Raw genomic sequence first — 18,472 nt, 5'->3', positions numbered from 1 at the left:
GCTTTTTTGCCTGGGAAAATTTCAGATTTCGCTTCAGCGACCTTTCATCAGTACTGCGATCAACGACATTTCGACGACAAAATGGCGGACGATGGCATGATTATGAACTTTGACCTGGGGTCCGGCCCCATCAAGCCCCAGGTCAAAATTCAAGGCGGTCGCTGGCGCGACAGAGTGAAGGCGCAGCAAATCGCGAAGGGTACGAACCGGAACAAGCGTCCTGCATCACCATCTTCAGATGCCCCGCCGCCGCAAAGATGGACGCCGGCGACGAGGAAATCCCATGATCACGCCGGCGACGACGATGGCGCTCACTTCCGCCCAGCCAAGCGACCGAGAGCCGATCCTCCACGGCCTTCTTCTTATCAGACCGGCAAGCTGCCTCCTGGCAGCATCTCCGCCGGCGGCAGACCGAGAGACGGTCAGGTTACCTCCAGGCTCTTCTCTTTCAACCCGACACCCAAGACGGTCTTCGACGAACCCAACGATGAAACGGTTGAAGAAGTAGCGAAAGAGCCATCCAACGCACCGTTATCCGATGAAGCTGCCAGTTTCCACGCCCTTGGTTGCTCAAGACGTCTCGCCCTTACGCTCTCAGGCAAGATTCAGCTGAAAGCACCCACAGCTATTCAGTCCAAGGTCATCCCGCAATTAATCAACGAAGACAGTGACGCTTTCGTGCAGGCGCAGACAGGTTCCGGAAAGACGCTGGCTTACCTGCTACCCATCTTGCAGCGCATCCTCTCAGTCGAGGGTCAGATCAAGAGAGACTCGGGTCTGTTCGCCATCGTTATGGCTCCTACCCGCGAATTGTGCCGACAGATCGACGTGGTTCTTGCCAAGATTCTTCCGCCTTACCTTGTCAGCACAACGGTCATCGGTGGTGAAAGCAAACATTCCGAGAAGAGCCGTCTGAGGAAAGGTGTAAACATTCTCATCGCTACGCCGGGTCGCTTGAGCGATCATCTCAATAACACCAAGAGTCTCGACGTGGGCACGGTCAGGTGGCTTGTTCTCGACGAAGGTGATCGCCTGATGGAGATGGGTTTCGAAGCGGAACTGCGCACTATTGTCAGCAAAATCCGTGAAGGTCCGTTGGCGGACGAAACGGCAAATGGAGTTTCCCTCGCTGCGTTGCCCAAGCGCCGCGTCACCGTACTCTGCTCAGCTACCATGAAGATGAACGTCCAGAAGCTGGGCGAGATCAGTTTGGAGGATGCTGTGCATATCACGACGTCGGAAGAGGAGCAGAATGGAGAGGAGGAAGTCAAGTTCGAAGCCCCGGCGCAACTAAAGCAGAACTACGTCATCGTACCTGCCAAGTTGCGACTGGTGACGCTGATTTCACTCCTGAAGTCAACATTTTCTAGAAAGGGATCGGTGATGAAGGCCATCGTCTTCCTTTCTTGCGCGGACGCGGTCGACTTCCACTTCGATCTCCTGCGCAAACCGCTATCCGAAGACGAGAAACCTTCGGGCAACCCCTCGCAAACAGCAAACACGGTTGCTCAAGCAGCATACATCACCTCACCCGCCAACACCAACATTGTACTTCACAGACTCCACGGTTCCCTACCCCAGCCAGTACGAACAGCGACACTGGCATCTTACAGCAGTTGCACCGATCCAACGGTCCTCATCACTACCGATATTGCCTCCCGTGGTCTCGACGTGCCGTCCGTCGAACTGGTTGTCGAATACGACCCTGCCTTCTCCGCTGCCGACCACGTCCACCGTATCGGTCGTACAGCTCGTGCCGGTCGTCCCGGAAAGGCCGTTCTCTTCCTGATGCCCGGCTGTGAAGAGGGCTACATCGAGCATCTCAAGGCCAAGAATGCTTCCCCTCCGAAGCCCGAACTTTACGACACTGTCCTCCAGCGTGGCCTTACTACGGGTATGGATTTCCCCGTGGAGACCGACGCAAAGCCCCTTCCGTCAACAGACAAGGGCTTCAGCGCCCGCGCCGAAAATGTTCAACTCCACCTCGAGCAGCGGCTCCTCATGCCGTCTTCGAAGACTCTCCTTGACGAGGCTCGCAAAGCCTTCCGTTCTCACGTCAGGGCATATGCTACGCACGTCAAGGAGGAGCGCGTGTACTTCGACATCAAAGAGCTCCACCTGGGTCACTTGGCCAAAGCCTACGGCCTGCGCGAGGCGCCAACAGGTATCGGACGTGGCGATCACAGCGGCAAGAAGGCCGTCATGAAGCAGAAGGCGGCAGGCAAGAGGGGCGACAGGAAGTCGTCTGGTAACGCGATGGAGGATGTTAACACTGGTGGAGGTGACGAGGCGAACGAGATGGAGAGGAGGATGAAGATGAAGATGAGGTCGGTGATGAACGCAGCCAGCGAATTCAACCTTGGTTGAGGAAGATGCTGTGTATTTCTTGGACTGCGAACTGGGTAAGAGTATAGATAAAAGGGCATATCTTTTAGCGTTTAATGGTCATATCCCGAACCGGGTCATTTTATTTGTCGAAGAATTTCTTCCTTCCTTCTCGCTATTTCCTTCTTTGGAACGCCCGATATATGTATCAAACGGGCGTCTCTTACCTCCATAGTTGAATAACGCAGAATTGAACACCGCATAATTGTTAGTGCAGGCTCACAGTTGTCTACCTAATCTCACCAAGAAGACTCAAAGAGCTCTTCACCAGCGCAACGCTGCCTACAGCCGGTCACCACCTTCGACTTTACTTCAGCCACATAAAAGCAGACGCACGAGCGCATTCCATATCATGAGGCTTTTTGGCAACATCATCCGCATTCTCCACCGCGCGCCACTGACCCGCTCACAAACATGACACGGCGCCTTCCTTGGGGATGCGACGATGACGCCCCCGTAAGGACACCCGTGAAGAAGAACACAACCAGCAATCCTTCTCGTAAGGAAGTCACACCATCACGAGCCAGTGGCACCCCGAAGCCGAAGGCGACACCGACGCCGCGCGAATCTTCGAACCGTCCCTCAGCTCGTCCGAATGGCTCTCACAGAGGTAACTTACTCAGGTCCCATCGCTGCTCACTAAAAGTTCGCTAAGACGCCGCAGATCGGAGCCTGTCGACCTCACCACCACCGCAACCACTTCCGGAAACGTGAGTCCTCCACCCTGTTGCACCTCCCTGCGCATCATTGACGCCAGAATAGCCCCATGATAGAAGGTCTCGAGAATGACGACCAGTATCGCATGGTCGAAGATGAGTTCTTCACGGTCGCTGGACAATTCACCGCACACCTCCACGCGGCGGAGTACCATCGTCTCAAGACGCAGACCAAAGCGCAGAACGCGGAAACCATCAACAGCATATCCCGCCCCGTCGTCGGCTCACTGACCGAGCTCGCACGAAGGCGCCAGGAAGAGCTACTCCGCAAAAAGAAGCAGCGCGAGGCGCTCCGGAACGCGAAGAAGGATGCCGGTATCGACGACGAGAGTGGCGATGAGACGATGCCGTGGAACGGAAGCTCGCTGCAGGGACTTATGGATAGTCCGCAGAAGAAAGAGGTACCGCTGACGGCGCTGACGAGAACGTCTTCGGGGACCGGGGCGTCGTCGTTGTTTGGGGGTATTATGAAACCGCAGAACAAGAGACCAGCGGTGAGTAAGAGGAGGAGAGAGATTGAAGAGGAAACGGAGGACGACAGCGATGATCTCGATACTCCATCGCAGGGCCTTGCGAGAACAGACGTGGGCCGTGGTGTCTCCCATGCCGGAAGACCGGCAACAGCCCCGAAGTCTACCGCGCCGAGAGTGGCACCACCATACAAAGCCGACAGCGCCGCGACTCTACCAGCAAGCTCAAGACATACTTCGCATGTCAGAGAGCAACTCATCGCGAAGAGCGCAAGCAGGTCATCATCGACCAGCGCAACACCACCAACAACGACAACCATAACCGCCAGTAACGAAGATGACGATGACGACGATGATGAACTATTTACGCGATTCAAGAATCGCACCGCAAATGCGAGGCAACGACGGCGAGTTCCGGCCAAGAAGGACGATAAGAAAGGAGGACAGGAGTCTGGCGACATCATCCCGACATTTATATGAATCCAAGAGATCCCAGATACCCTAACCTGATAGATTGACTTTATCAGACTTCCAAGTACGAGAAGCCCGGTCTTTTGCCATAACTGAAATTGCCCTCACCATCCATATCCATGCAAACGACCAACAAAGGAAGACAACCGCGTGTTTCCCAGTGTACTCTTTCACGCTTGTCGCTTCAGAACTCCTTGCCGCTTCTGTTCTAAGGTTAATTATGAGTTAACTGATGGGGCTGGCAACCCAGCATCGCTGGGTTTTGCTTCTCCTCTTCTCTTCAACCTTCAATTTTCCCTTCTGCACCTTCTCTACTTTCCCTATACTTGCACTCATCTCTAAATCACCAGCTTCAACACCTTCTCCAATGCCAGGCAGGAAGAACCGCAGAAGGGCAACGGCAGCCTTGGTTGCCGTCAAGATGGAGACCAGCACGGAGGACGATCTCCCCGTTGCTTCGGTTGCTGAAAACGACTATGGTATGTATTATGTTGCCCCTTCCCGCAATGCTACTGATTCAAATCGCTAACGGCTCATTCAGCAGAGACCATCAACATCAGAGAAGTCGTTTCAATACCGCCTTCTTCAGCCTCCCCCGGCCTCCCTTCGCTGCCTCCCGTGAGGATTCCATATCCGGCTCAGCACGACTTGCTCCTAAAGGTCCAAGACATCCTCGAGAGGGCTTGTTTCGATTATGCGCGAAGAGAGCTCCCCGACCTCCTCAAGTCCAGAGGTTGGACATCGTATCAGTGTGCAGAGTTCACTCGGTGGACACGGATACTCCCTCACCACCTCGGCAACAAGCAGGTCCCCGCCCCATACGAGAACATATTCTCTTTCTTTGCGTCGGTGCGTGAAATGAGAAACACGGTAGTCCACCGCCACCACCGATATGCTACGAAGACCATGAGGTACCTCGAGGACTCCAAGACTCTTGCACTCATGTTAGGCGATCGACAGTGTTGGGAGACCCTCGACCGGCTGGCGCTGGAGACGCAGGATTTAGTGACGAAGCTGACTGAAAATGTCGCATCCCTCGAAAGGAAACATCATGATTTCGTGCAGGAGATCAACGAGCAGCGGGAACAGCTTCATCGACTCGAATGTGCTTCGTGGGAGAAGGCCAAAGAGGAGAACTTGGACTACCAGAGGCGTCTTGGCGAATCTTACTCCGAGACTATCAACAACATGGATTGTGCCTCGAAAAGGTGTCCCCTTCATCATGAACAGAGTCAGGAGGTCATTCCACACCAGAAGAAGGCGTCCTTCAACATTCTCCGCTTGATCTGGAATTTCCTCACTCGCCAGGTCGACGACGAGGTGGCTCAACCAGAAAGTTCTGAAAGTTGATGAAACGGCACACATCCTCGGTTGAATCATCTTGGGACACTTGTAGAAAGGACAGAAAGGTACGGGACGAACAGAACTTCCGAACTTTGGCATGGGATGGAGGATTTGCATTCACGACGAACTACTCAAACGCCTCAACAGTGATGATGTTCTTCATCCGACTCTTCCACGAGCGCAATGTCACGCTTTTCCCTTCCGCTACGCGACACGAGCTCTCGGCCCGCCAGCTTCTTGATGAGATTCGTTCCGTCCACAGCGAGCGCCGAAAGGACATGGGCGGTGGCCTGGAACACAGAGAGTTAGCTACTAGCCAAGACCTAGTTAGAGACTAACGGAACAGGAACTTGCCTTCGCATTTATCGCAAGCTGCTCGAAGTCCGGGTTCTTGATATCGTCGCATGCTTGATGGTAACACGGGTCTGCCGTGCCGGTGTGAAGACCTCCGATCGGTTTGTTGAGAACCTGCCAGAACGATGCGTAGTCACTTCCGTTGGTGAACCGGGCCGCTGTGACGCTCAATCCCTTGGCGATGAGTTCGGCGGTGAACAACTCCTGGATGACATCCGAGCCGGCCGGCGCCGGCACACCGTACGAAGCTCCGTCGCCGTCGAATACGCCGTAGTAGCCCTTGGACACCATGTCGAAGTTGAGGTACGCCAGGATGCTGTCTGCCTCGGATGCAGGGAGGTTATTGACGTAGTAACGTGAGCCGATGAGCCCTCTTTCTTCGGCACCCCACCATGCGAAGCGAATCTTGTTGTTGACGGTGTACTTGCTGAGGGCTAGGAACAATTCTAGTAGTAAAGATGATCCAGATCCTGGAGAAGTTAGTCGGGCAGTTCTATGGCGCAACATCAACGCGGATTCAACTGACCGTTGTCATTGATTCCCGGGCCCCAAGCAACGCTGTCTAGGTGAGCACCAAGCTGGGTCTCTGTCAGTAAATGATATCAAAATCCGAGGCAGACACACTTACGACAATCACATTTTCGGGATCTCCCCCTTCGGTCTCAGCAAAGACATTCTGGGTCACCCGGCTGTCGACAAACTCATCCTCCCAGAAGGAAGCCGTCGGGACCTCTCCTGCAATCAGACGATCCCAGAGCGGATCCCCGATGAACTTGTTCACGAAGCCGGTCGGGACGTAGGTGCCATCGTCAGCTGGACCAAGCGTGCCCGCGGTGAGATTGAACTCAAACGTCGAGATCACGATCACCGCACTAGCACCAGCGGCCGCAGCCGGCTTCATGACACCGGCGTGGTACCCGTCGCGGAAGCCATCGCACAGCGTCTCCCTCACCAACACAATCTTGCCAGCAACGTCGCGACCAGCGTATGAAGCTGCATCGCAGGCCGCCGTGCCGTCCGGCCCGGCGACGAGCTCGGCAGTAATGCCCTCCGCCGGGGTGGCAGGGGACTGCGACAAGCCGTAGGCCTGGAGCCTCTCGTTGTTGACGGTGAGGTTGGCTCTGATCTCGCTGCTGAAGACGGCGGAAAAGTCCTGTTTCCAGACTTTGGCGCCTTCGACACTGGAGATGCGGTCCCAGACGAAATCCACCGAGGCGTCGTACCCGGGGTAACCGAAGGCGCGGTTACCACCGTTGGCTGTTGCGATGTCGTTCAGTCGGACCAGGTTTGCTTCTAAGCTATGAGATGTGAGTGATTGCGATTCAGTCGACATCGCGAGAACGTTGAGAAGAGAGTCTTACTTTTCTCTGGTGATCTGGGCCTGGAAACTGGCCGAGTCGACCAGAGGCTTCTTGGCTTGGCGACCTTCGACTGCGCATGCGCCGAGTCCGATCCAGGACAGGACCCCGGCCGTCAATAGAAGCTTCATCTTCAAGACTGCTGGCGAGCTGCGAGATAAGATCGGGTCTCAGGCTTCGCTGGTTAGGTCTTCTCCATGCCCGGGGAAGGAACGCCTTTAAATCTATCGAGGTGTGCCCGATGAGTGATGGGATGGCATCATGTCGTTTTCGGTTGGACCCCTGAACGGCGTGTCGAAGAATCAGGAAGGTCGTAGTGCAGCGTCGGGACCTAAACCCGATTTCTGTGCCTTCCCCGGCAGAATCCACCTCTGGCCACGCCAAGACTTTCTTTACGATGTCCAAGTTAATTACGATAATGCAAACTTTGGGAAGGTACTTGCGTATGTCTCTTCACCTGTTGATTCATGGTCTTATTTTAGGCAGCGCAACTGAAAAGTCATGTTATGAATGCCATTTAGCCCTTGTAGGCCATCACTCTGTCCATTTTGCCAGTCCTGGACTCGCATCTGAAGCCTGTCGTTCTCCAGTTTTGATAGTGGACAGAATGATCTGCCGGGAAGGCATCGGATCTACCCGCCAAGCCTCATATGCTTGGATGCACATTAGTCATGCGCTGCTGGGCCTGACAAGTAGAGGATTGATTCCATATTGATGTCAGATAAGATCATGACTGCCATATCATGTGCGAATATGTGTTGGAGGTGAAAGTTGAGGATGAGAGGAAAGCTGCTGGCCGGATGCACTCACCACAGCTGAAACTAAGTGCAGCCAAGGCGATTTACTATCATTCAAATTCCTTTCAAACCCGTTAAATAAGAATCTTCATGTTAGATAGATCCGGCTGACAAGCTTTTCCGACACAGGAGACAGTGTGTGGACCAAAGCCGCGGTATAGGCTGTTTCTAACTTAACACTGAAGAAAGCCGACTAAGACAGAGATCTTTACTTGTGATCTCATTATTAATAGAAGAAGAGATGTTATATGATAATGAGCTGATTGAAACGGGAGCGTTCTAGTTGATCCGCGTGGATGTTGAGAACATTCAATATCGAAGGACCCGGTTCGCCACCATAAGCATATAGTCGTGCTTCTCAGATTGCTCTAGGATGAGGTTTAATTTGTTGCTGGAGAATGAGCGTAATCCTCATTCAGCTGTGTGCATGAAAATAATATGCACTTTGGGGCTGACGTTGATCGACGTTGAGACTTTGCAAGCCAAAGCTGCAGCCACATAATCTGAGAAGTATAAAATTGTTTCGACGCGGCCAACCCCAAAGCACGAAAAGGGCTGCCAAGGGTAAGAACTGAGAACAAATGTGGCATAATGAAGTCACCTCGCTAAGAGAAGGCTCTCCAAGGGAATGCTCTCCATGAGCACGCTCCCTAGAATGAGGCTCCCTGGGCCCCGAGTACAAATATGTCACATTCGCTTCCTAGGCGTCCGAAATGATTTACTCGGTCTTTAAGCCTTTTGTGTGTTCTTCTGGCATCATTCTCATTTCACGAAAAGTTGTCAAAAGCTTTCGAAGCTCATAGTGAAGTTAGAGCCGTGACAGCAAATCGACAAGACATCATGGTCCTGACTGACCTCAGCGATGGCGGTATCTCCCAGCCTGCGCCTGAAACCACGACAGCGGACCCCGAGAAACACGCTGGAAAAGACTTGGAAGGGGAAAGTTTGACTGCGAGTCTCCCGGATACGCCAAAGTCGAACTGGAACAAGCCGATGTCATTTTATCTCGCTTTCGCATCGCTATGTATCATGGTATTGGCCGTTTCACTGGACGCCACGATGCTGGCTGTGGCCCTTCCGGTAAAGACCCAATAACCATTTTCAGCAACTGGAACTTGATCTGACTATCATCTTCAGGAAATCACATCTCAGCTTGGAGGGTCTACTCTCGAGGCCTTTTGGGCAAGCATCTCTTTCATGCTCGGTGTTGTGGTCACTCAGCCGATCTACACCAGTGCATCCGACGTCCTTGGCCGAAAAATGTCTATATACACGGCATGTGTTCTATTTATTATCGGTTCCGTCATTTTTGCAGTTTCAAAGTCTATGAGCATTGCAATTTCGGGACGCGTGATTCAGGGGCTGGGCGGCGGCGGACTCGACGTGGTGACTGAGATCATCATCGCCGACATCACGACCTTGAAGGAACGACCCCTTTGGATTGGCCTTCTTTCGGTGCCAATGGCCTTGGGAAGTCTTGCTGGGCCGATTATCGGTGCGCTACTGAGTCAATACTCAGATTGGCGATGGATTGGGTGGATGAATCTGCCCATCATCGCCGTGGCCGTGGTTCTGGCGTTCTTCTTCCTGAACTTGAAACCGATGAGCGGAAGCCTGTGGTCCAGAATCCGAAGGCTAGACCTTATTGGAATGCTTCTGTTCGCAGCTGGCTGCACCCTGTTCTGCCTGCCTCTTAGCTGGGCTGGAGCAATGTACCCCGGGTCATCCTGGAGGACCGTCGTCCCTCTCGTCATCGGCATTATCCTCATGATTGCTTTTGGGTTCTGGGAAACCAAGCCATCCGAACCCGTCTTCCCCTACAGGATATTCAAATCACGAACAGCTCAAGTCTCGCTCATCGGTGGTTTCATCCACGGCATGGTCATGTACACCATGCTTCTCTACGTCCCTCTTCACTACCAGGCGGTACTATTTCAGTCACCACTTCGCTCCGCGATCAGTATTCTCCCTATTTGTACCATGGCAGTGGTTCTCAGTGGTCTTTCCCCGGTCGTAGTAGAGTATACCAGACGGTATCGCTGGGAAATCTGGCTAGGCTGGGTATTCACCATCATCGGCACCGGTCTATTCGTGCTCTGGGATCGTAATTCGTCTACCGCCGAGCTCGCTGGATTCCAGGTTGTCACTGGCATTGGATTAGGCACTCTGTTCACGCTTCCGGCGATACCACTCCAAGCCTCCATGAGCAGCGTCAACGATCATGGCTTGGCCGTCGGTATCCTCGTCTCGTTCAGACTATTTGGTGCCCTGATGGGTCTTTCAATGGGCTCCACAACTTTCAGTAGCATTTTCTCCAGAGAGATCTCGTCTCTTGCACCTCTTCCAGAAGCCGTGGTCACTTTGGAGAACGCGAGCGAGGCCATTGCATTCATACCATTCCTCAAGCAAATGAATGGGGCTATCCCTGATGTGCTGATGAGTGCGATAAGGGATGCATACAATGAAGCCATGAGATCGATATGGTACATTCTCATTGCGTTTAGTGGTATCGGACTTATAACGTCACTATTCATGAAAGAGCTGACACTCGAGACCGAAGAGCTTGGACGGCAGCATCTACAAACCTCAGTTGACGAGGCCTCAAATCATTGAAACCGCCCTCGCCATACTACAACGCTGTGATTATGAACCATAACTAGTAATCCACAAAGACCCTTACTCAACATGTTTACTATCCTCCAGCTACTCCCGTGCATTGATACCGCGCTCCTTTGCTTCGTCCAACGTTTTCATAGTGTGTTCCCAGACTTCCTGACTCAATCCCTCTTCACGTACCTTGTCATAAATGCGGCCTTTGTTCTGGATGTTTCCCTTCGGTCCGGTGGCATAAGATCCTCCTCCAATTTCGCCCTTCGTGCTCAAGGGAACGCCCGACCCATCAGCGAACTTGAAGTCACCCTTGACCGCACCGCGAGCAGGGAACCGCGAGGTTCCCAGAAATAACATCTCTTGACCACAAACCTCTGGGGATGTCATGAAGAGGCTAGCCACAGGCTTGAGAAGACGCCACACAATGCGAAACCAGACGGGCATTTCAGAGCTGTAGAATCCCGGTCCGTCAACAAGTCCCGGGTAGACGTGAGTCAGGACGAGCTTTCCTGCGTGGCGCTCCGCCAGCTCCTCGAAGACGAAGGTCTTCATGAAGCAGGAGTACTTCCGTACACCAGTCACGCCGTAGACCTCTGGCGGCGGAAGTCCGATGGGCTTTTCGCCCGGCTTTGTGCCATCTTCAAAGCCTCCTGCGTAGACGGAAATCACATGCCCAGGCAGAGGTGAGGCAGTGAGCAGCGGTAAGAGTTGCAAGATGAAGCGGATTCGACTGTAGTAAGTCGTGGAGATGAAGCTATCCAGACCCTCTTTCGTATCTAGAGACGCATGTGAGCAAATCGTCGTCATGGCAGAGGCCAACGGGCTGGATTTACCAGAGCGCTCCTTTAAGATAGGGACGCAGTGAGTCATGTAGAGAAGATCCAGGTGCGGTGTTGAGCCATGGAAAGGCGACTGAGATTCCTGAGCAATGATTTCTGCGCTGCAGCGATCCACCTCGCTAATCAGCGCGAGATCTGATGCTTTGACGAAGCGCCAGTCGGAGCCGGGGCTGATCTGCTGTGCTTCAGCGATGACGGCAGCAGCGCGCTCAGCGTTGCGGCCGATGATGTAAACGCGGAGCTTGGATCCCTGCTTTGCGAAGACTTTTGCCAGGGCCTTTGCGATGTAGGAACCAATTCCTGTCGTGCCTCCGGACAGAGCGGCCACCATGGGAGCACCGCTCGCCAGTTGCGCGTTGGCCGACTGGATTACATCAAGTGTTGGCATCGTGCAGGGAATTTGGAGTTGAACTGGCACCGTGGTGTTAACTTTACGCAAATTGGGTGACACAAACGGATTGAGTGAGTAGGGAGGGGAGACCATCGACCAAAGGGCCATGGAATGTCGGCATCTTGACTGATATATCTCGTCAATCTCGGGGTTAAGTCAGCTTCTCCCGCGGGATGGCAGCTGTATACGAAGAAAGGCAATTAGTGGGCCCTTATTCCTTCGAGAGCCAGTGGGAATAAGCAGGCTTCGAGCCGAAATGCAAGAGACCAGAACTCATCGTGTCATTGACCAAGTCAGCACTAACCCCATATAGAGGATATTACTGCAATGGGCTCGCTTGGTGGCTTGAGGGAGGTCACAGTGAGACAGCATATTGTGTCGCTGTGGTGTACAATTCGATGAGCCAACGGAATCGAAGGCTGGTTCATGCTGTGCCGCAGAGAGCATTTCGCATCAGACGAGCAAAAACCGGAGTTTGGCAAAAGATCTTTTGTTCCCTAAGACCGAAACGCTATCAGCAAGTGAAATTTAGTAGAGCCCAATCTTCCGCTATAACTCGTTCAAGGAGGCCCGAGTGTTTCACAACTATTCTATGATCATGTTGTTGAATACATGTCTAGGGGATGAAGAAAATGAAGGCCGATTAGAAGTACTGTTGCCTTTAAGATGAGACGTGAAAAAACGAGGAAGAAACCAAGATGTAGAACCAGCCAGTGGTAATGTACCATAATCAGTTGTACTACTTTGCAAATCAATTCAGCTGTAGTCTGGTTGTAGCGTAACTTATTGAAAACAGTGTTTTACGAAGTGTGATGTCGGGAACTATCAGCAGATTCCGTAAACAGAGAGTTACAACAAAGAGAAGAAGAGTCTCAGCACCTAATTAAGCATTTTGCCAAGGGACTTATTGGTCAATATGTTCATCCTTGGAGCAATCCGCTGGACAGGGGTGGATTATCCCCTCCAGCTTCAGAAAAGCACTAGGACGAAGCGATTGATAATGAGCCTCAAAGGGATAGCTAGACCCATAACTGAAACTCCAGTATCAGCACAAGCCTAAAAAAGCTGTCAGGTACTCCTATCCATGACGCTTGCTTGCTTGTGCGATATCTAGAAAGAAAGGCTTGATAAACGATAACAATAACTGAATGCCGAGAAGAACCTTGGACAGTCTCTCAAGTTGCGTCGTTTAGTTTAGTAGACCCTGTTCTCTGCAACTTGCAGGAACTCGACCGAGGTATGCAGAAAGCTGGACCAGCTCTCGACAATGGCTAGCAACTTGTACTGAAGTAAAACGAGTGAAACAGGCAGCGGATGCGAAAAGTACCTAGAGGTCCATTGGCTGCAACTAAATAACGTGAGAAGGGGCTGTTGATGTATCTCGTGAAGTCGGATAGACCCGAGTGTCACCACCACAACATGCGACAAGAGGGGCTCATGATACTGAACTAAAATCCCCCCATATGCCCGAATGAGAATTAATGAAACAAGAGCCCCATTTCAATGTCAGTCTTTTTCCTAACCTGTCGCCGATTGCCCCGCAGACTTTGAAACCTTCGCAAACTCCGATGAACCTGACACGAACATGTCAAGTACTAGATTTAGTGAGTCCAGCGACTCGCCTTCATCCCTACACCATCCAACAAGCCTTTGCAGGCACTACCGAAGATCCGAAGATGCACGAAACACCATGTGCCCCGGACGACGATCGGTAAATCGGCACGTAGCGAATAACGCTCACCCTCGAAGCGGACTCTTCCGTCAGGCACAGCGACCCGAGGGGTTCGGACAGGTCGGATCCAGGAACTAACATTGTGTCTGATCAATACAAAAGAGGTAATTTAATTCGTCCAATCTTTCCATTCATTCAACGTACTGTTTTCTCGGTATCTTTCTCTTCTACATTGGGCCGGCTACCCTAGTATATGTTGCTGTCTGTTTGATACGGCCATTCTCTACTGAGTCTAGTTGATCCACTCGCTTTCGAAGCCTACATCCATTCTTTCAACATGCATTCCAACGCTCTGCTTGTCAGTCTTTTCGGCCTTCTCGGTGTAGCAACATCTATGCCCTCACAGTATGAGGTTGCGGTTGTTCCTCGATCAGACGCTTCTTTATCCCTCCGATCTCCTCAACCTCAAGCCCCGGCCCCGAAACAAGGTACCACTACCAAGGTGGCAACAACGCCCGAGACTTCGGATCCTCACGATAAATTTGATCCCAAAGTGGTGATTGGAGGAACCGTGCAATGCCTTGCTGCGACGTATGTCCCTTTCCGAGTTAGCGGCTCATCGCTGCCGTCTTTAATTCTGACTCTTCGTAGTGCACCTCCCAAGAATGATCAACTCATCGCGGAGCTATCTATCTGTGGCGGCATCAAGGCGCCTATCAACAATTGCCCAGGCACAGAACAGACTTCAACGGGCACGTCGGGCAAGGCGCTTTGGACTCTGAACGCCGCGGCGGGCGAGAAGATTAATATCTTCAAGGGAAGGTGGGAAGAATGCTGCAATGCTGGCCGAGCTACTTGCAACGGCAAGGCCTTCTCACTCCAGTGCGAGAATGGCACGGATGCGGGCAACCCAGTTACCATTACGCTGTCAAGCAAATGATCGCGACTTCCCAAATAATGCTGCCTCAGTGCCTGGCGATTCATGATCTTCAACATAAGAACCGAGTGAGTTAGGTAATGAAAGTAGTATTGTTCATCTAGGACCGAACAATCTTATCGTAATGAAATCAAGTAATAGGTGATCGACCCTTTGAAGCGTGAGGTGCCTGACGCGAATCGCGCACTTTCATGGCTATTTACAACTATCAGTCATCGGCTTTCGGGTTTGGTCACCTTTCCCGACAACCGGGCCGAACCTGTGATTCGGCTTACCGGGCATAGCATACCCGAGCGGGGTTCGTCTTATCAGCAAGTCCGTTGACGGACCCACGAGACGGCATACCGATGCCGCGGGGAAATCATCAATTCCGGGTGCTTTCACGGAGTTCTGTTCCGAAGGATATAAATGTTACTTTGTAAATATCATGTCTTATATACCCCTTCGAAGTCAAAACCAAGCAGTGGGAGTCCCCGAACAACAAGGAATTTGTGGCATTTTCGTTGCTAGTAAAACACCATTGATATGACGATCCAGGAACAACACGGCGCGGGCGCAAATACCCAAACGTTGCGAATTCAGCAACAGCTGAGTCACTACCTCAACCAGTACATCTCAGAAAATCAGAAGTCACAAAAATGCAATCAAGAAGCGGCAGCCTCATTGCCGGGAGGCACGACTAGGTCGGTTCTCTACTATGAGCCCTTCCCGCTGGCCTTCTCTGGAGGTCACGGATGTCATGTGACATCCGTGGACGGAGAAGAGTACCTCGACTTTCTTTCCGAGTATTGTGCTGGCATGTTTGGTCACTCGCACCCGAACATTATCGCAGCTGTCTCAAGCGTGTTGGAATCGGGCTTTACTCTGGGCGGGCCCGGGCCCAAGGAGGGCGAGCTGGGAAACTTGCTGGTCGACAGATTTCCGAGTATTGATGCCATCAGGTTCTGCAACTCGGGAACCGAGGCGAACACTATGGCAATTGCAACCGCCTTGCATTTCAACAAGAAAAAGAAGGTAAGCTTTTCTTAAGTTGAGTCAGGAATCGTTCATTGCCCATTGCCGTTACTGAGATACCCGCAGATTTTGGTTTTTGAGAACGGTTACCACGGTGGCACTCTTTCTTTCACACCAGGAAACCCCCTTATTCTTCCTCACGAGTACGTCTTTGGTCGGTATAACGACATTGAGTACACCCGACCAAAGATCAACGACGAAATTGGAATCATCATTGTAGAGCCCTTGCAAGGAGCTGCAGGCATGATTGCCGGAACCAAGGAGTTTCTGCAGTTTCTCAGAGACGAAGCGACCCGGGTCGGCGCCATCCTGATCTTCGACGAGGTCATTACGTCACGACTCAACTACGGAGGTCTGCAGGAAATTCTCGGCATCACCCCCGACATGACGACCATCGGAAAACACTTCGGAGGTGGATTCTCTTTCGGGGCCTTTGGGGGGAAGAAAGAGATCATGGACTTGTACGATCCCCAAGTCCCCGGTAGCCTTCACCACTCTGGAACGTGGAACAACAACAAGTTCTCCATGACGGCTGGTGTTTCTGCGACAAAACTCTTGACGCGAGAGGCTCTGGATAAGAACAACCGACTCGGTGACAAGCTGCGGGATGGCCTGCGTGGTCTCTTTGCGGGGAAGGACGAGTTAATCGTCACATTCACAGGCTTCGGGAGCGTCATTGGCGTGCACTTTAACGGGCCTTCGGCTGATAATCTGCGGGATTTGTTCTTCTTCTACTTGCTTAGTCGGAGGATTTATGTCGGCCGTCGGGGTTTCCTTGCCTTGAATATCACCCACGAAGAAGAGCATGTGAATAGGGTACTGGAAGCTGTCAAGACCTTCTGTGATGAAGTCTTGTAAGGAGGAATCTGCACCAAAGATCTGTTCGAAATGGTTGCAAAATGTTGGTTAGCGCAGGCATAGAGCTTTGTACCAGGGATGATTCGAGATTAAAAGTGTCAAAAATTTATCGTAGTTTTGTAAAGCATTTCTGAATGTCTACCTTGCAGCTGAACCTTTTGAAACATTAAGTAATGTCTGTTGGGAGTCTTTCTAGGCACATTTAGACGTAAAACCAAAGCAGACAATCTTGGTCTTGCCTCGATCATCGGCTCATAACATAGCCCTGCTTTCGATGCTCAGACAGGAAGGTTGATAAACGCGGAGGATCAAGTTATCTTGGCATTCAACCCAGAGTAGGTAGCGTGGTAACTCCTTTGATCCCTGTTTATCTTAGCAGATCTGCCTATCGCGCGGGGTAAACAGCACCGAAGAGGCGCGCTCGCACAGAGACCGTGCGCATAAGAACACACTGACAACCAATTTCACACTCGCGTCATTTCATCCAGACTTTCCGTGACAAGTTGAACGGGTTCGTTCGAGTTCAGTCCAGTCAACTTCTCTATATCCCGACTGCTCAGCTCCGGTCTTGGTCCGGACCGCGCATCCACAATGACGGACCTCCGCCTCCGCCTCCGCCGCGTAGCCCCACTTGCCCAGCTCTTGGCCATTGTCTCCCTTCATGCCGGACATGCCCTCGGCCAAGCTTCTCCGGGTTTCCCCATGGTCATTAACACATGGGGTGGCCCATTCACCGCCGCGACTGATGCCGCGTACCAGGCGCTTCTCAAGCCGGGTACCTCGGCTCTGGATGCTGTCGAGATTGGCTGCGCGACCTGTGAGGCCAACCAATGTGACGGCAGCGTCGGGTTTGGGGGCTCGCCTGATGAACACTGCGAAACAACGCTAGATGCCATGATCATGGATGGTGTCACAATGAAGTCTGGCTCTGTGGCCGCCTTGCGACGCATCAAGAATGCCATTGGCGTCGCAAGGCACGTTCTTGAGTACACCTCGCACACCATGCTAGCAGGCGACCTGGCGACGGAATTTGGCATCGAGAACGGATTCAAGGCAGAGAACCTGACCACCGAAGCTTCGGCGGAAAGGTGTGCTGAGTGGAGGCGCAACCAATGCCAGTCGAACTACAGACAGAACGTAACCCCTGACCCCAAGTCTGCTTGCGGCCCCTACACGCCCGTTCAGCTTGACTCGAGTTCCTCGGACTACTTCGACCTTATCGCGCCCAATTCTGCCCAGGCTTCCCACGATACCATATCCATGATGGCTCTAGACGCAAATGGTATCATGGCGGCAGGTACTTCCACCAACGGTGCCTCCTTCAAGGTCCCCGGCCGTGTGGGCGATGGACCGATTACTGGATCCGGCTCTTATGTTGATGGAGACGTTGGCGCTTGCGGGGCAACTGGCGATGGAGACATCATGATGAGATTCTTGCCCTGCTACCAAGCTGTTGAGAGCATGAGGAGGGGTATGTCACCACAAGAAGCAGCAAGAGACGCTGTTGTCCGGATGGTGAAGAAGTACCCTGCGGTATCTAGCGGCATTGTCGTGGTTAACAACAAGGGCGAGCACGGTGGTGCAGGCTCTGGCTGGACATTCACCTACGCTTACAGGGGCGGTAAAATGAATGCGACTGAGGTTGTTACTGTGCCTCCGGTCTGTGTGAGTCGGTCACTCAATGTGCAGATGCCTTAGCTTAGACAGAGTAACGGCTTTCATGACGAATAGAAGAGCTAATTCACTAATGCTCTCTCGACATGACTTCAATGCGTCTGTGTAAGAGCCCGCCCTCTGTGCAGATTGAGTATATGAAAGCATGAAATGCACGTACATGAAAAGAAAGCGCGTAAAAGTCAGGACTGTGCCGAAGCCCTAACCAGAAGCACGTCGAAAGTGCACGTAGTGTGACAGCCACACGTGGGGATCTCGAAGACAATACGAGAGCGGGGATTCATATGGCCAGTCTCACCCCTCTATCCAAGTTTAGTTTCGTGTGTAAGTCATGGGTAGGTTTGAGATATCGCCTGTCATCTATCATCTATCGTAATTGTTTGATAGAGAGCCGTGGTGGAATATGCCGAAACATGACCGCCGTTTGGCCGCAGCCAGGGGTAGGGGTGCTCCGTATCCAGAACAGGCTGCTTATTGAGAACAGTGGTCATATTCTACGTGTTATTCTTTTTTTTTTTTTGGGGGGGGGGGGGGGGGGGGGGCCGGGAAATATTTTATTATAAAATATTGTAAAAAAAAAAA

General features: G+C 52.3%; 9 protein-coding genes across 9 annotated transcripts; 7 read left to right on the top strand and 2 right to left on the bottom strand.

Moving 5' to 3' along the window:
- Window positions 1-81: 81 nt before the first annotated feature.
- Window positions 82-2,367, top strand: CkaCkLH20_00808 (ATP dependent RNA helicase; the record flags this gene model as incomplete). Its single annotated transcript, XM_038883528.1, has 1 exon — window positions 82-2,367. One exon carries the CDS (start codon window positions 82-84, stop codon window positions 2,365-2,367), a length of 2,286 nt encoding a protein of 761 aa, XP_038751123.1.
- A 432-nt stretch (window positions 2,368-2,799) lies between these two features.
- Window positions 2,800-3,903, top strand: CkaCkLH20_00807 (uncharacterized protein; the record flags this gene model as incomplete). The annotated part of the gene is made up of 4 exons (XM_038883527.1): window positions 2,800-2,995; window positions 3,050-3,095; window positions 3,148-3,599; window positions 3,668-3,903. 4 exons carry the CDS (start codon window positions 2,800-2,802, stop codon window positions 3,901-3,903), a joined length of 930 nt encoding a protein of 309 aa, XP_038751122.1.
- A 506-nt stretch (window positions 3,904-4,409) lies between these two features.
- CkaCkLH20_00806 (uncharacterized protein) lies at window positions 4,410-5,392 on the top strand (the record flags this gene model as incomplete). The annotated part of the gene is made up of 2 exons (XM_038883526.1): window positions 4,410-4,521; window positions 4,584-5,392. 2 exons carry the CDS (start codon window positions 4,410-4,412, stop codon window positions 5,390-5,392), a joined length of 921 nt encoding a protein of 306 aa, XP_038751121.1.
- Window positions 5,393-5,526: 134 nt separating this feature from the next.
- On the bottom strand, window positions 5,527-7,229 carry CkaCkLH20_00805 (uncharacterized protein; the record flags this gene model as incomplete). Its single annotated transcript, XM_038883525.1, has 5 exons — window positions 5,527-5,676; window positions 5,726-6,210; window positions 6,267-6,318; window positions 6,369-7,038; window positions 7,102-7,229. The coding sequence occupies 5 exons, from the start codon at window positions 7,227-7,229 to the stop codon at window positions 5,527-5,529; spliced, it is 1,485 nt and encodes a 494-aa protein (XP_038751120.1).
- Window positions 7,230-8,735: 1,506 nt separating this feature from the next.
- CkaCkLH20_00804 (uncharacterized protein) lies at window positions 8,736-10,508 on the top strand (the record flags this gene model as incomplete). The annotated part of the gene is made up of 2 exons (XM_038883524.1): window positions 8,736-8,963; window positions 9,033-10,508. The coding sequence occupies 2 exons, from the start codon at window positions 8,736-8,738 to the stop codon at window positions 10,506-10,508; spliced, it is 1,704 nt and encodes a 567-aa protein (XP_038751119.1).
- A 90-nt stretch (window positions 10,509-10,598) lies between these two features.
- Window positions 10,599-11,732, bottom strand: CkaCkLH20_00803 (short-chain dehydrogenase; the record flags this gene model as incomplete). Its single annotated transcript, XM_038883523.1, has 1 exon — window positions 10,599-11,732. One exon carries the CDS (start codon window positions 11,730-11,732, stop codon window positions 10,599-10,601), a length of 1,134 nt encoding a protein of 377 aa, XP_038751118.1.
- A 2,012-nt stretch (window positions 11,733-13,744) lies between these two features.
- CkaCkLH20_00802 (uncharacterized protein) lies at window positions 13,745-14,347 on the top strand (the record flags this gene model as incomplete). The annotated part of the gene is made up of 2 exons (XM_038883522.1): window positions 13,745-13,998; window positions 14,059-14,347. The coding sequence occupies 2 exons, from the start codon at window positions 13,745-13,747 to the stop codon at window positions 14,345-14,347; spliced, it is 543 nt and encodes a 180-aa protein (XP_038751117.1).
- Window positions 14,348-14,869: 522 nt separating this feature from the next.
- On the top strand, window positions 14,870-16,216 carry CkaCkLH20_00801 (aminotransferase class-III; the record flags this gene model as incomplete). The annotated part of the gene is made up of 2 exons (XM_038883521.1): window positions 14,870-15,358; window positions 15,425-16,216. The coding sequence occupies 2 exons, from the start codon at window positions 14,870-14,872 to the stop codon at window positions 16,214-16,216; spliced, it is 1,281 nt and encodes a 426-aa protein (XP_038751116.1).
- A 591-nt stretch (window positions 16,217-16,807) lies between these two features.
- Window positions 16,808-17,914, top strand: CkaCkLH20_00800 (asparaginase; the record flags this gene model as incomplete). The annotated part of the gene is made up of 1 exon (XM_038883520.1): window positions 16,808-17,914. One exon carries the CDS (start codon window positions 16,808-16,810, stop codon window positions 17,912-17,914), a length of 1,107 nt encoding a protein of 368 aa, XP_038751115.1.
- Window positions 17,915-18,472: the final 558 nt, after the last annotated feature.

Source organism: Colletotrichum karsti (genome assembly GCF_011947395.1).
Source record: "Colletotrichum karsti strain CkLH20 chromosome Unknown Scaffold2, whole genome shotgun sequence".
Classification (NCBI taxonomy): domain Eukaryota; kingdom Fungi; phylum Ascomycota; class Sordariomycetes; order Glomerellales; family Glomerellaceae; genus Colletotrichum; species Colletotrichum karsti.
The sequence above is the reverse complement of the archived record's forward strand: the minus strand, read 5'-3'. Positions and strand labels throughout refer to the sequence as shown.